Source organism: Kogia breviceps, chromosome 8 (genome assembly GCF_026419965.1).
Source record: "Kogia breviceps isolate mKogBre1 chromosome 8, mKogBre1 haplotype 1, whole genome shotgun sequence".
NCBI lineage: Eukaryota > Metazoa > Chordata > Mammalia > Artiodactyla > Physeteridae > Kogia > Kogia breviceps.
Window position 1 is genome coordinate 71619449 of NC_081317.1, and position 15560 is coordinate 71635008.

Genomic DNA, 15560 nt, shown 5'->3' on the forward strand with positions numbered 1-15560 from the left:
ATGGGAAAGTGCGGCCATGCCTTCGCACTGTGCCGGAAGAAATACAGGCAGTAATTCGGCCCTGGGAAGACGGCTGGCAGAGGCCGCGTGCAGGGGCCCGGGAGAGGTCAAGGAGAAGGCACAAGAGGAGCGGGATGCAAGCAGAGCACATCACGCTTGGGTGGCTTCTCTGATTCCAGGGCCCGCTCCCACACCTAAAGGTTCTGCAGTTCTGACTGCTGGGCCTCCAGCGCTGTCCTTTATCCTCTGGGAAGAGGCCTCCCCTGCGCTCTTCTTACCTCTTATGACTGTCAACTCTGAATATCGGCTTGTAGAGTTCTGGAATTTTCCGCTCTATCATTGGCCTGAGGTTCTCTCTCAGCTTGTTGTAGTTCTTTTTGAGTTCCAGCTGGTACTCCCTCTGGTCTGCCGTGATGAGACGCTTGTTTTTCTCTACGGCTTCACCGCATCTGAGATGCAAATGTCAGGGTGGGGAGAAAATGAGGTTGCATTTCATACAAGTTTGAAGTGCTTACAAATTTTATATCTTTAACTCATTTAATCTTTACAAAAATTTATGAGGTCAGCTATTATCACCATCACACCTCAGGTGAAGAAACTAAGGCACGGAAATCTTAAATAACTCGTTTCATGTCACAAAGTCAATAAGCTGCAAAGCCAGCTCCAGTCTGTCTCCCATGCAGTACGGTATGCACTAAAGAAGAAAACCATGTTATTCAAACATGATGAAGCCTTGCCTTTTATTTTACACTGTTCTACCCAAGGGAACTTACAAATCAATGAATCTTGAAGGGACAACATAATGGCTGAAACTTAGCTGACGTACAATGATTAGTAATGATTCTGTTTTCCTTCAGATGAATAGGATTCCCATGATCAACATGGTTTAAACTGGTTTTTTTTTTTTTTTTTTTTTTTTGCGGTACGCGGGCCTCTCACTGTTGTGGCCTCTCCTGTTGCAGAGCATGGGCTCCGGACGCGCAGGCTCAGTGGCCATGGCTCACGGGCCCAGCCGCTCCGTGTCATGTGGGATCTTCCCGGACCAGGGCACGAACCTGCATCCCCTGCATCAGCAGGCGGACTCTCAACCACTGCGCCACCAGGGAAGCCCTAAACTGTTTTCTTAATAGTGGTGATAGATTTGGATTGTGTTATGGGGATACCCAGGCCTTGCTACCAAATCCTCCCTATTACCTCTGAACAAATGTAGCTATGGGGAGGGGAAAGCTACCTGGCCTAGGCAACATTAAACCTACGGCCATAGCTTCATGATGGAATCAGCCTGCTGTAGAAGAATGGCTTCATTTAATTCACCCTGGAAGCCAAAAGCATGCCCTTAACTGGATTTTCACCTATCTTTTAAGTTTGACATTAATTGAAGCAAACTGTAGGATACCAAAGGTTACATAGCAAAGGTTTCAGGGAAGAGGTAGGAAGGGGAGGTGTATAGCCTTTGATCCTGAGAAATCTACATCACCCCTTATTATTTTTTTGCCTCTTAACTAACAGTTATGAGCTACCACAATGTGTAAAATGAAATCAGTTTCTTCAAGGAGACTTCAAGGACCAGTTTTGTAACACTGGCAGACAAGAGACCTGCAGGAACGAACTGCTAACTTGGGGATGGCTACTCTGTAAGCTTTGGAAGAAGCAACTATACTCTCTGTGATCTTTGTTATCAGAAGACATAATAGCTATAGATATATATAGTGTTTTGTTTTTGTTTTTTAGTATAGTTTTTAGTGCTTGTTATCGTTGGTGGATTTGTTTTTTGGTTTGGTTGCTCTCATTCTTTCTTTCTTTTTTTTTACTACTTTAAAAATTTTTAAATTTTTATATAGTGTTTTAAAAAGACAAATATGGGCTTCCCTGGTGGCGCAGTGGTTGAGAGTCCGCCTGCAGATGCAGGGGACATGTGTTCGTGTCCCGGTCCGGGAAGATCCCACATGCCGTGGAGCGGCTTGGCCGCTGAGCCTGCGCGTCCGGAGCCTGTGCTCCGCGACAGGAGAGGCCACAATGGTGAGAGGCCCACGTACCACAAAAAAAAAAAAAAAAAAAAAAAAAAAAGACAAATATATTAACAGGTGGAGTGAAGTTTTGTCACTTTATATTTTAATAAATTTTATACTTTATAAAATTGTTTCATAGACATTTTCTGTATTTCTTCCTTCCATTTAGATTATATTCTCTAGATTTTCTTATTAAAGTTAAAATAACTTCCACTATGTTAATTTAAATCCATAAACTAAAGAGAGCCATGCATTATGTTTCCCTCCTAGAGAAGAGCCATATCTCTTGGGAAATGTATACAGGATCATATAACTACATTGCAAATCATTTTTAAAAAATGGTCCCATCTGTAACATTTTCATTAGGTCCACAAACAGCTGAACTGTGCAACTTTCACTCAGTGACACCACCATTCCAGACAGCCCCCTCCTTTGCTGCTCCCTTTGTTGATAAGTTCACTGAACACAAGCATTTTCTTACAGCCGATGTGCTGGGATTTTTCAGCAGAGTCCTACAGAAACCAGACTGATGGGGACTAGAAAGGGCAGGAAGTTATGCTTCCAGAACATGGTTCCTGGTTTTGCTGGGGGTAACTTTCATAGTCCTCTATCTAAGGTGTCTTTTCTACAGAGAGGGTGATCATGCAGCCCTTACCCTCTGCATCTCTTGCCCTCCCTTCTCTGTGATGCTCCTTCAACACAGCTCACATATCAGTCCCTCAGTATGGCCAAAAAATTGCTAGTTGCTTCATCAACAACCATTCCCTCTCTTGCTTAGTAGCAGAACTCCAGGTGGTATACCCACCTGGAAAATTACATTCCCTAGCCTCCCTTATAAATAGGGATGGCTGATGAGCTATAAGATGAAGTCACTAGGAAAGCTCTTTAAAGGGGTGTAGCCTTTTGCTCTTTCCTCATTTCTATTCCTGATACCTGCCTAGGATGTGGTTGTGATGGCCAGAGCCTTAGCAATCATTTTGTGACTATGAGGATGGATATACTATAACCAGGATAGCAGAGCAAAAAAATGGAAAGAGCCAGGGTCTCTGATGACTTTATGTGACCACCACACAGCTCTGGGATGCCTATCTCTGATCTTGTTTTATATGAGAGAAAAATAATTTTCTATCTTATTTAAGCCACTCTTAATTCCATTCTGTTACTGGCAACTAAATGTACTTCCTAGAGAGAACAGGCTCTGGAGCTGGAGTGCTCACCTCTGAATTTTGCTTTGCTACTTATTGGCTTTGTGACATTAGGCAAGTTATTTAAGCTTTCCATGCCTTAGTTTCTTCACATGTGACATGATGGTGATAATAGCCTACCTCATAAATTTTTGTAAAGATTAAATGAATTAAATATATAAAATGCTTAGAATAGTACTGGTACATAGCTAAAACCTAGAGCACTTATTGTTATTATTATTATTGTTACTATTCCTGATAGACCCAGTCTGAGTGCAGAAACTATTTGTTCTATATAAGAATGATGATGGAATGTCAGAGATTTTATATTCCAGTCCCTTTTTTTTCATAGTTGATGAAACTAAGATGCAAAGAGATGAAGTGCCCTGTCCAGAGTCATACACCTTTGGGAACAGCAAAGGTGGATGTAAATCCAGGATCCTGTTGCTCCCAGGCTGATGTCTCATCAGCCCCACTGTGTGTTATGGCACAAACCTTACAGAGGCACACAAGTCATGGGCAGACAATGTCTATATTTAAATCACACTAAGTCTCTTTCCTATGTAAATCAATCTGGTTTCTATTTGCCTCATAATGTTATATTCATCAATCACTTCATATTTGCCAAGTCCTGTTCTAGGCTCTCTGAATTGACTCTTTTGATACTAACTTTGAGAGGTAGTTACTATTTTATTCCATTCTTACAGTTGGGGAAACTAAGGTTGGGTAACTAGCCCAAGGTCACACAGCTAGTTAAGGCAGAGTAGATATTATTTATTTATTTACTTATTGTTTTATCTTTGGCTGCATTGGGTCTTCGTTGCTGCACATGGGCTTTCTCTAGTTGCAGCAAGTGGGGGCTACTCTTTGTTGCGGTGCACAGGCTTCTCATTGTGGTGGCTTCCCTTGTTGCGGAGCACAGGCTCTAGGCACACGGGCTTCAGTAGTTGTGGCACGTGGGCTCAGTAGTTGTGGCACGCAGGATCAGTTGCTCTGTGGCATGTGGGATCTTCCCAGACCAGGGATCAAACCCATGTCCCCTGCGGTGGCAGGAAGACTCCTAACTACTGTGCCACCAGGAAAGTCCCAAAGTGAATATGTGAAGCCAGGCAACTGGGCCCGAGAGCCCACACTCATGACCCCAACACCACAAATGCTGCCTAGGAAACACCCTGACCCTTCCAGCTAGAATCCAGGCATACGGCCTTGGTCTCAGGTTGGAACTATTCTCTCTGGAGTCCCAATTGGTAGTATTCTTCCTTTCTCATCTTCTTCCTGGTAACACTTTAGCAAGTCTCCAGCTAAGGTCCAGTGAAAAAACACAGCTGCTGGAGTGAGAGGAGAGATACTGGAGAAACCAGTCACTCCCGTGACTGGAGTGATATATGTGGTCCAGGCCCTTTAAGCTGAGGAAGGATTATTTGGGGGCAGGGCACCAATGGAACATCTGGCCTTTCCACAGGAAGGGCTGCAGTGGATGTGAGGGTCCCCTGGTCAGAGCCACCTTGGCCGGCACCTCCCAGTGGCTTTCTCCAGCACTGTCCCCTGCATTTCCTCCCTCCCAGCCCGACCTCTACCAAACCCCAGATCCCAAGGGCAGCCGGTCTCAGTGGAAGGCTAGTCTAATTCCTGGTTCTGCCACTTACTTGCTGTGTGACCTTGGGCTAATCGTGGTCTCTTTCAACCACACTTCCTTCATCTATAAAGTGGGTTTAGGAGGATGAAATGGTGTCGGGCGTGTGAGGACCTGGCCAAGTGGCTGCGGGAAGAGTGCCGTGCAGGCGGCATGGCCTGCCTCTCCTGGAGCAAAGGGGGGGAGACGGCCCACCAGGAGCACTGTCCTGGGTGCCCCGCTGCTGCCGGTGGGGAGGCGCCTGAGGCCGAAGGAGCAGGGCACCATGGGGGCAGGGAACGCACCCCAGGGCAGACAGGAGCAGCCACGGCTGGATCCTCCGGCTGTCCCCGCCTCCCCCCCCCCCCCAGTCCCCTCTACTTCCCTTGGCTGGGTGTGGCTGCCTGCCTCCGGGAAGTCACAGTGGCCCTGCTTCCTCCTCCTAAGGGGGCGAGATTGGGACTACGGGCTTGGGAAGGTGTCTAATCTTGAGTCTGAAGCCTGGAAGCAGGTTCTGAGGACCTGCTGAACACCCCACCCCAGGGTGGGGTCCGCCTAGATAAGACTCCAGGTTAGTCTCTAGGGCCTGACTCACATTGCGCTGTCTTCCTCCTCCTTGGGCCCTGGGCTTCTGTCCTGAGGAGTTACAGAGGCCTGTGGTTCTGACGATCGCACACTATTCTCGAATTCACAGTCAGCCCAGACACCCTCCCACACAGTGCCCTGGCCCTGAAGTGAGAGCACCGTCAAGCCCTGAGGACCGAGAACTTGTTCAAGAGAACCGGGGGTGGAGATGTGCTAAGAGAGGAGGACAGGATAGCACTGTAACTGAAATGGATTTTTTCTCGAGAATGGTTGCAGAAGGGATGGGAGGGGGAAGGCACGTGCGTGTGTGTGTGTGTGTGTGTGTGTGTGTGTGTGTGTGTGTGTGTGTGATGCTCCACTTGGCTCTCAGTTTTCCCCCCAGCCTCCTAGGCCCACTAAGACAGGTCTCTGTGACCTGGAAAAGGGACAGAGGTCCTTCATATGTCCCTGCTATGGACCTGCTCCCGAGCAACCTCTCGTAATGTTTCAGGCTTTGTTTTCCCACCAAATACTCAGATCTCTTTTCACCTACTGCTTCTGTTTCCACCCACACTACACACAGTTGGTTTTCCTTTGGCCACTTGGGCAAACTCCCTCTCCTTCCTCTTCACAGACCTTAACTCCCGTTAAGACTCTGTGACCATTTATGCGGTGGAACTCTACTGATGTATCTGAAACTATGTCCCTTAAAGGCAACCTGGGCCTGGTGCCATTGAGTCCTGCTCTCTTTTCTTTAAATATAAAAATGAATTTAAAAATCACTTAGTCTGGGCTTCCCTGGTGGCGCAGTGGTTGAGAATCCGCCTGCCGATGCAGGGGACACGGGTGCGTGCCCTGGTCCGGGAAGATCCCACATGCCGTGGAGCAACTAAGCCCGTGAGCCATGGCCGCTGAGCCTGTGCGTCCGGAGCCTGCGCTCCGCAATGGGAGAGGCCACGACAGTGAGAGGCCCGCGTACCACAAAAAAAAAAAAAAAAAAAAAAAAAAAAATCACTTAGTCTTTATAGGAATGAGAAAGTTCACATGTTATGGACTGAAGGTTTGTGTTCCCCCGCCCCCCCAAAATTCACATGTGACCTCCATGTGATGGGATTTGGAGGTGGGGCATTTAGGAAGAATGAAGGTTTAAATTAGGCCATGAGAGTGGGACCCACATGATGGGATTAGTGCCCTTGTAGAAAGAGACCGGAGAGCTGTCTTCTTCATCTCTCTACCATGTGAAGATACAGTGAGAAGATGGCCATTTACAAGCCAGCAAGAGGGTTTTCCCTAGGAACTGAATCTGCTGGCACTTTAAGCTTGGACTTCCCAGCCTCCAGCACTGCGAGAAATAAATGTCTGTTTTTCAGCTACTCAGTCTGTGGTATTTTGCTACAGTGGCCCAAACTGACTAAGACAGAAATATAAGAGGAAAATTTAAAACCACAGACTGGCACAGATGGCAGTGTGTAAAATGGTCTGGGTGCTGTGGGGAGCGGAGGAGGGAAATAGTATGTTGTAACTCTCCATCCTGGCTTCTGAAACCCTGAGATGTTTCAGAAGGGGATCCAGGCCCCAACTTGGCAACCATCTGAAGAGCCACAGGACTGGCTGGATCAGGTGTCAGCTGCAGTAGGTCAGCCTGCCTGGTTCTTTATGGCTTCATCCAGGCCCGCTACAGCTGAGTCAGACAGGCCACTGCCCAGTGGCAGGACCCAGCTACAGTGTACCCAGCAAGCGTACATTTCTGTTATTAGCAATCAGCCTTGGAAGGCTCACTTATGTTCACCTTGGAAACCTGGGCTTATCGACCTACAGCCCAAGTCTGCTGAGAAGCTGGAGCTCACTCAAGGCAAAACTGGGAACGGTTTCACCCCCCAACATTTTCCACTCCTGCATCATCTCTGCTGATAGCAGGTTCCGGGGAAAAAAACACACGGGTGCAAACAGCTTGACCAAACAATTCCTCTATTCATTACAAAGTGTGACTTGCTGATTGGACTTGAGAAGCAATTAAGCAATGGAGGAAAGGAAAGTTTCCTCACCTACTACTTGTACTGAGGGTATAAGTTACAGATCATCACATTTACCCTTGTAAATATACAGTTTGATTAGTTTTAGTAGATTAACACAGTTATGCAACCTTCACCACAATCTCACCCACTACTTTTGATGCATGGGAAATAGAGTGCAATGAAAGTCACTGTACTTTGACTTTGACAATGAAGTAGTGAGCAGAAGTGTTGTTTTGCCTGTAGCCTTGTCTCATTTGTACTGGAACTTCATCTTTGCACACAGGTAGCAGGGTGCCTGGCAGAAAGTATGGGCTCAATAAGTGTTTGCTGAATGAATGAACTGGCATCTATAGTTGTTCAAAGGTGTTAATAGTAATGGCACATTTCCTCTTGTGAAGGGAGGAAAGGGGAGGAAAAAGAGTGAGTGACAGTAGGCAGGACCTGACGCGTGAAGCCCTCGGGGAGTGGGCAGGGAGGAGAAAATGTGAGATGGTGGCAATCAAGCAACCTCTACAGCTTTGCAGCCTCTGCGCAAAGATCGGTCCCATCCAGCAGCTTCGGAAGCACCCGGGAGCCTGTTAGAAATGCAGAGTCTCAGGCCCATCCCAGAACTACTGAATCAGAATCTGCATTTTGACAAGATCCCCAGGTCATTTGTTTTTGCACAGTGAAGTTTGAGAAGCGCTGACAGATATTCTTGTGGCATTCCTAGAACAGGGCGGCAGCCCACCCAGCAGGGGGAAGGTAGGACTACAGCCTAGTTTCCCACAGGAATCATTGGAAGGGTTGGAGAACAACACTGTAAATGGTGAATTTAATTTTGGAAATCCAACATTTTTGCAAGCCATCTGGGGAGAAAGATAACTTGACCAGCAAAAGTCTAACAATACATGACTTTTAAAGGATCATCCCTAAGAAAATCCATTTCCTTTTGTGTATCTTGCCTGAGACTAGTTTTACTCAGCTCTGGTTTTCTTTGTAGTCACTTGTCCTGGGGCTGGAAGCTAGTTAGAGAATGCATGTTCCTTAGGGATTTTATAAGGACATTTTAACTAAAAAATCACTTCTCTTGGGCTTCCCTGGTGGTGCAGTGGTTGAGAGTCCGCCTGCCGATACAGGGGACAGGGGTTCGTGGCCCGGTCCAGGAAGATCCCACATGGCAGCTGGGCCCGTGAGCCATGGCCGCTGAGCCTGCGTGTCCAGAGCCTGTGTTCCGCAACGGGAGAGGCCACAACAGTGAGAGGCCCACGTACCGCAAAAAAAAAAAAATCACTTCTCTTAGCAAGCTTCCTTTTACATCTATATTCTATTCAGAGCCCCATTTATCAATAGTGCTGTCTTCCCAGGCTCCCCTCCCTGTACTGGCATGCCCACAGAAGGCACTGCTCTTGCCAACTCAGAGGAGCCCAGACGTATCAGGGACACCCCTGCCTCTGTGTCTTGTGCTCCTGTTGGTCCCTTTACCAGTAATGCCTCCGTCTTCCCGCCACCCCCTTCCTACCACTACATACTCGAGACAAGGTTTAAGTGATGTTTTCCCACAAAGCTTTCCCTAGCCACTCCAGACTGCAACTGACTGTTCTTTTCTGAACTCTTAGCCCTATATTTTGTGTACTCTCCACAGTTCTTAGAACATGCTGCATTGCTTTGTTATTTAGCCAGATAAAAGTCCTATTGTCAGGAGCAGAGGAATACCCAGCTCCTGTATTCCTACAACTAATATCATACCTGGGTCCTAGTGTGTGCTCATTAAACATGTCACAGGTCCTTGCAGAGGTCCAGAGAGGCCCGGGCCACTGCCACCTTCATGGGCCTTTCACAATAACTTCATTTTATATGAAGATACATGGAAAGTAAATTGATCTTTAAAAATTCCCCCAATATTTTTCTAGCCTTTTGTTTTATGAAAATGCACTCTTTACTGAAGAATATCTAGATTTTGCGTAATGTCAAAATTGTTATGAAATACAGGAAACAATTCAAATATAAAACATTAATAAATATAATTTCTGTCTGTGCATGTGGATGCATGTGCATATGTATAGTGTGCACGCACACATACACACAGACACACACACACACACCCCTATTATTAAGCAGCTGAGATTCACTGCAGGACAAAGAATGTCTTCTTTATACGTAGCAAATTTACATACGTCTCACCAAAGCCTGTGAAGGAGGAGCACCTCATCTGACACTAGCAATCTGGTGAGTTTTCACTGAATTTAGCAAACTTTAACTTTTAGCCTCCTTTATCCCCATCTGCCAAGTGAAGATATTCCTATACTTTATATGCTGCTGGGTGAAAAGAAATATTAGTAGATATATTTCTGATGTCCTTCTCTCTTATGGGTGAGGTGCCATCCACATCCTTCATAATCATTCCTTTTAGGGCCACAGGAGTCCCAGTATACCTGTCTGCATTGCAGCAGCTTGCAAGACCTTGTGCCAAGATTCACCTCCTATCCAGCCTGAACAGGTTGCTCTTGGAGCCAGCTCTACTGCAGAATTCAGGAGCAGAGATGACGCTTGTCTGCCAGTGGGAATTGCCATAGAGATGACTGATACCTTTGTAAAATTCTAGTTTTAGAATCTCGCCTCTATCTCTCAATTTGAGGCAGTGTCTTTTACATTTATAAAAATAAGTTATTGTATGATATGGGAAATGACAAAGACCGCCAATGCCAAGAACCCCTCAGGCTCTAATTCATCAGTGGAATATCAGCACATTGAAGGAAGTATGCTCTACTTGGATTCAGAAGAACTGGTCTGAACTCAACTCTGCTACTAACTTGCTGTGTGACCTTAAGTAAAATCATTTCCCATCTCTGAACCTCCATTTCCTCTTTTGTAAAATGAAGATTTATTTTACAGTGTGAGATGATAAATATGAAAGTACCATACAGTCTGTTAGTTACTAGTGCAAGTAGTGTGGCTCTATGCAGGCTTCTCAAACTTGAGCACGCATCCGAATCCCCTGGAGGACTTGTTAAAATATAGGTTGCTGGGTCCCACACCTCTGGAGAGTCTTACTCAGTAGGTCTGATTGGTATCTGAGAATTTTCCTCTCTAGCAAAGTTCTCAAGTGATGCTGAAGCTGCTCACCTGGGGACCACACTTTGTAAACCACTTCTCTACCGAAATCCCAGCCATTTCCCCTCTTACCGCATTATGAATTCCTTAAAGCATAATCTCAACTTGTTGTGATGTCGATAGAGTTTTGGGTCAGCTGGAATTTCAGCCAAAAATACTTGGGCTACTTCCAGTGGTCCCTGATGGGAAAAGTGAAAAACATTACTGATGTTGGAAAGAAAGTGAAATTACTTGGGAGGAAATGTTGGGAGTGAGGTCGTAGTTTGAACATTTAATTTGGTTAGGAAACAAAAACAAAAAATCAAGGAAGGTCTTGAACTTCTCAGGAAAATGCTGATTCCTTGGGAGGAGTTTGCAGTTTTAGGAGAATATTCAAAAGTATAAATGTATTTCCTTAATCAAATACTACTAATTACAGATTTTCCTTCATATAGAAAGGTAATATACTACATCAAAGGGTATGTGCTTAGAGTTGCTTTTCCGAAAATAGAGATTGTCTTGATCCAGCCATTCATATTCATTTGTCTAGGTGCCCTAGTGGTAAGCACCATTTTGCGTAATTGATGGCTTGAGTCAGACATATGCATAGTACATGTGTAATCTATGGTTGTGGGCTTATAAAGTCTTCCATTTTCATTAAAAGATTGGGACTTACAAAAGCAAAAGCTTCCCAATATTTTCTGATCATGGAAAGGTACCAAATACTATTTCTGTCCCCCTGATATTATGTGGACAGAGAATTTTTGCTGGGGAGTCCAGTTGTGCCAAATGAGGAAAGGGTCACGGCACTCATTGAGGTTTTACGTGTGGAGGTGTGCAGATCTAGTTCTGAAATTAAGGGAGCACACTGGACAGACAAAACTAAGCTAGTACGCCCTCCATCTGAGGCTGGATTAGTTCCATGCTGAGATCGGAGTTAGAATTCTAATGGATCTGAGAAGATCCAGTCTGTTCTGAAGTGGCCCAAGAAGCCGGTTCCAGGTCACTCCTGCTTAGCAACGCTCCCGGCATACTGGTTTCATCTGGTGACTGACCCAGGGGTTCAATGTCCTAGACCCTTTCCCTTCTCTCCTACAGGCCTTCTCAGATTTATCTCAAGCCTTGCAACAACTCTGCCTAAATTGGGCATGACTCAGCACTCCATCTGGATCATATTGCCAGGACTGGCCCCAGCTTCTCCAAGAAATGGTACTCCTTAGACACGGTCCACTCATCTCTAGGATTTCTTGTCTACCTTGGGTTGTTACATGAAGCAGAAGGGACTTCCTCAAGTGTTCAGTCTAAATTTAGGAACATCATTTGTATGTTGATCAGTCTCCTCATCGACCTCAAGAAAGGAGGGTGCAGACATACAGTAACAAAAATCAAAATAACAAGAACCAGAGGGGTTGCCACCAGCTGGTTTTGCTCACCTGATTGACAGTAGCTCCGACGGAGCCTTGCAGCACCATCTGAAGCATCTTGGCATCAGGAGGCTCCTGGTTAATGGCAACTGCTAACTGCAGGGTCTTCTTCTTCATATCTTCAATGGCAACTTCAATTGGTGTCAAAACAAACTGAACATAAGACATAAATGTAGGAAAGTCACTGTCAGGTCTTATAAGCCATGGACAAACCTGGAGCTATGACAATGAGGACACCTGGGTTTGAAGCAGCAGCTAAGAAGGCTTTCAGAGAAAATTAGAATAATCAGGACAGGTTAAGAGGAAGGAAGAGCGTAACATTTCTTGAGTACTTATTATGTTCCAGGAACTTTACATGCATTTATGATTTACTTCTTTTTTTTTTTTTTTTTTTTTTGCGGTACGCGGGCCTCTCACTGTTGTGGCCTCTCCCATTGCGGAGCGCAGGCTCCGGACCCGCAGGCTCAGCGGCCATGGCTCACGGGCCCAGCCGCTCTGCGGCATGTGGGATCTTCCCGGACCAGGACTCGAACCCGTATCCCCTGCATCGGCAGGCGGATTCTCAACCACTGCGCCACCAGGGAAGCCCTTATGATTTACTTCTTTAAACAACTTCTTATTCTCTCCACCTTGCAATCAAAGAGGGATTTGTAAGGTTAAGTAAGTGACACAGGTCGTAAGTGGGGAGGTCAGATTTTGACCACAATAATGTCTACATTCAAAATCCATGTTTTTTTTTCTACACTGTTAGGTTTCCTTTCCTGATGTTGAAGAAGTTACTTGACTTATAATTGGGAAAGCTATTAGAAGCACAGCAGTCAAGATTTTCCTCTCCACCATAACATAAGATTTTGGCATCACGTGTGCCTTTTCTAACTCACCCTGAAGGTGAATCCTTAGTAAAGAGAATTCTCTTAAGGGTCAATCTGCTAGTTGCTAAGTTCTGTTGGCTTGGAGTATGGCCTTTTCTGAATTTTATTGATGGAGTCATGTCCCTTCCAAATTCAAGCATTTAATTCCTAAACCCCAGTACCTAAGAATGTGACTTTATCTGAGACAGGGTCTTTATAGAGGTAACCAAGTTCAAAGGGGGTCATTAGGATGGGCCCTCATCCAATATGACCTATATGTCCCTATAAGAAGAGGAAATCTGGACATAAGGACATGCACAGAGGGAAGATGATGTGAAGAAACACAGGGAGAAGGCAGCCATCTACAAGCCAAGGAAAGAGGCCAGAATAGATCCTTCTCGCACGTCTTTCAGAAGGAACCAACCCTGCCAACACCTTGATTTTTGACTTCTGGCCCCTGGGACTATAAAACAAGAAATTTCTGTTGTTTAAGCTACCCAGTCTGTGGTACTTGGTTACAACAGCTCTAACAAACTAACACACTGAGGTTCTTAGGGAACTACAAATGGCCCAGAAAAATTGTGAGGACTCTTAATGGGACCGTGAGTTTATTTCTGTGCTGTGCCAACATGTCCTAGTGCTCAAGAGTCTAAAACAGTAAGAAACAGAGCAGATGCCTTCTAAACAAACCTTCCCTTAGCTGAGTCACCAGTTCTTGCTTCCTTTGCCCTCTGTGAAAACCACTCTCTGACGCGGTTGCTGAACACTTGAGCTGGTGGGTGGCTCTCCAGTAACCTCATCCCTGTGCTCCTGCCAAGGAGGTGTGTATTCACCACAACTCATCAGTGTTTGTTTACCAACTTGCTTAAGCCTGTTACACTTGTTATTTTAATGACCTAATCTAATTCAGTAATGCATAAACTATGAACTATGGCTGTGGAAAGAAGAAGAGTTGTTTCTATGAAAACCAAGCTAATGCTTGGGCAAGATGTTATGAAAGCAAGTTGCTACAAAAGATTCCTGTTGGGCTTCCCTGGTGGCGCAGTGGTTGAGAGTCCGCCTGCCGATGCAGGGGACACGGGTTCGTGCCCCGGTCCGGGAAGATCCCACATGCCGCGGAGCGGCTGGGCCCGTGAGCCATGGCCGCTGAGCCTGCGCGTCCGGAGCCTGTGCTCCGCAACGGGAGAGGCCACGGCAGTGAGAGGCCCGCGTACCGCAAAAAAAAAAAAAAAAAAAAAAAGATTCCTGTCTTACTAGGTGTGCACAAGACAATGGTAAAAGGCTAGGGGAAAAAAAAAATCATGAAAATCCAGAAGCATTCTGCTCTTATATTGTTTAACAAGGATCTTTAAGCTCTCACTCTGCTTTACAGAAACCCAAACTGAACATCCTGGACATTGCATATGGGTAGACATTGCATATGGTTTATACAAGAAAGACAGTGATGAATCGTGATCAGCCAACCCTAAATCACAGACAAGGCTGCGGCTCTACACAAAATGAATGACAAATAAGTGCACATGTATATATTTTAAAGTCAAAGAAAATGTTTACAGTATGTCTAATGTTGAGCAGTTTTGTAGCTTGAGACATTTTCTCGATCAGTGTCATTACCATGAACTTGAAGACTTCTGCTACACATGGAACCAGAAAAAAGAAAGAGGTCTTCTCTGTATCAACATTTAGATAAGGAAACTGAATGCAGACAAGTGCCTTGTGTATGTCACAGGAGGATGCTGGGACTAGAAGACAACTGGTCTCCTGTCTGACTGGCATGGTGCCCTCTTCCAGCTCAACACAAACTCCTTGGGGCTGCTCACTTGCTGTTCCTGCCTCTGACGATTAACAACAGAACGTTGCCTGAATCACATGTAAGCTTTTAAATATATAAAAATCTAATATAAAATATTATAAACTTTGATATTTCATGTAAAGTTAACATTAAAATATAAAAACATAGTAAGTGTTATAATTGTGTACATATATTTATGTTAAAGATATAACTTTAAAGTAGAAAATACTTAAATATAAAGTGTGCTGTAAAACATGTAGCTGCCTAAATGGGATTCCCTGGCACCATGATAGTGAGAGGATAACCAGCATAATAATATTTCAAAGGCATCCCTTTTTAGATTTTCACTTGAGTCTGCCATGAAGGAGCATAAGGGAGGTTTGTGTGTCATCCTGGAAGGTGACCCAGGCCCACTCACTCAGTGGTGGCCTCTGTCCAGAGCCCATTCCCTCCAGTGCCTTTACCTCCTCCTTCTGGATGACGCTGATCCTGGTCTTGACGTAGGGGAAGGCGTGCATGGTGGTCAGGACAGTGTTCCGTCGGTACTGCTCGTGCAATTCTCCCCGAGGCCGGCCCTCCAGGGTGAAGGGGGTGGTGTACATAAACCTCCGCAGATCGAAATTCTTCTCAAAGTAGGTTAGCCTGTCTTTCATCTCATACTCATCAAAGTAGGGCTCCACAAAAGTGATCTGTATGTAGGCCTGAGGGGGAAAAGGTAAGGGATGAGCTGGCCTGCAGACCACCACCCAGGATGCACTGGGGGCCACGCGGAACACAGAGGGGCAGCACCACCCCTCTGCGCTCACAAAAGCCACGGAAGCCGAAAGCATCAGGCGAGACATCAGCCATTGGCCATCCTTCCTCTCCACCCCAGGGATATGAGAGACAGGACCGGGAGAAGGGATGGGAGTGTGCCCGTGTGAAGTCAGGTCCACACGCTGCCCCTCCTAGCAGAGCTGCTGATCCAACTGAAACTTGGTATGAGAGTTTGCAAACTGCTATTCAGAAGAAGCAAAACTTTCCTTTTCAGAACAACT

The 15560-nt window shown here is 45.6% G+C and overlaps 1 protein-coding gene across 2 annotated transcripts in view; it reads right to left on the reverse strand.

The window, feature by feature from the left end:
* Window positions 1-15560, reverse strand: part of DOCK8 (dedicator of cytokinesis 8) — a 225745-nt gene that overhangs the window by 3299 nt on the left and 206886 nt on the right. Inside the window, exons 44-47 of one of the 2 annotated variants that reach the window (XM_059073322.2) lie at window positions 14988-15224; window positions 11890-12033; window positions 10550-10656; window positions 279-449 (exon numbers count right to left, since the gene is read on the reverse strand). In XM_059073322.2, the coding sequence (XP_058929305.1) occupies window positions 279-449; window positions 10550-10656; window positions 11890-12033; window positions 14988-15224 (659 nt within the window). Of the gene's footprint in view, window positions 1-278; window positions 450-10549; window positions 10657-11889; window positions 12034-14987; window positions 15225-15560 lie in introns of those variants that run through there. The other variant, XM_067039548.1, reaches the window with a different exon arrangement.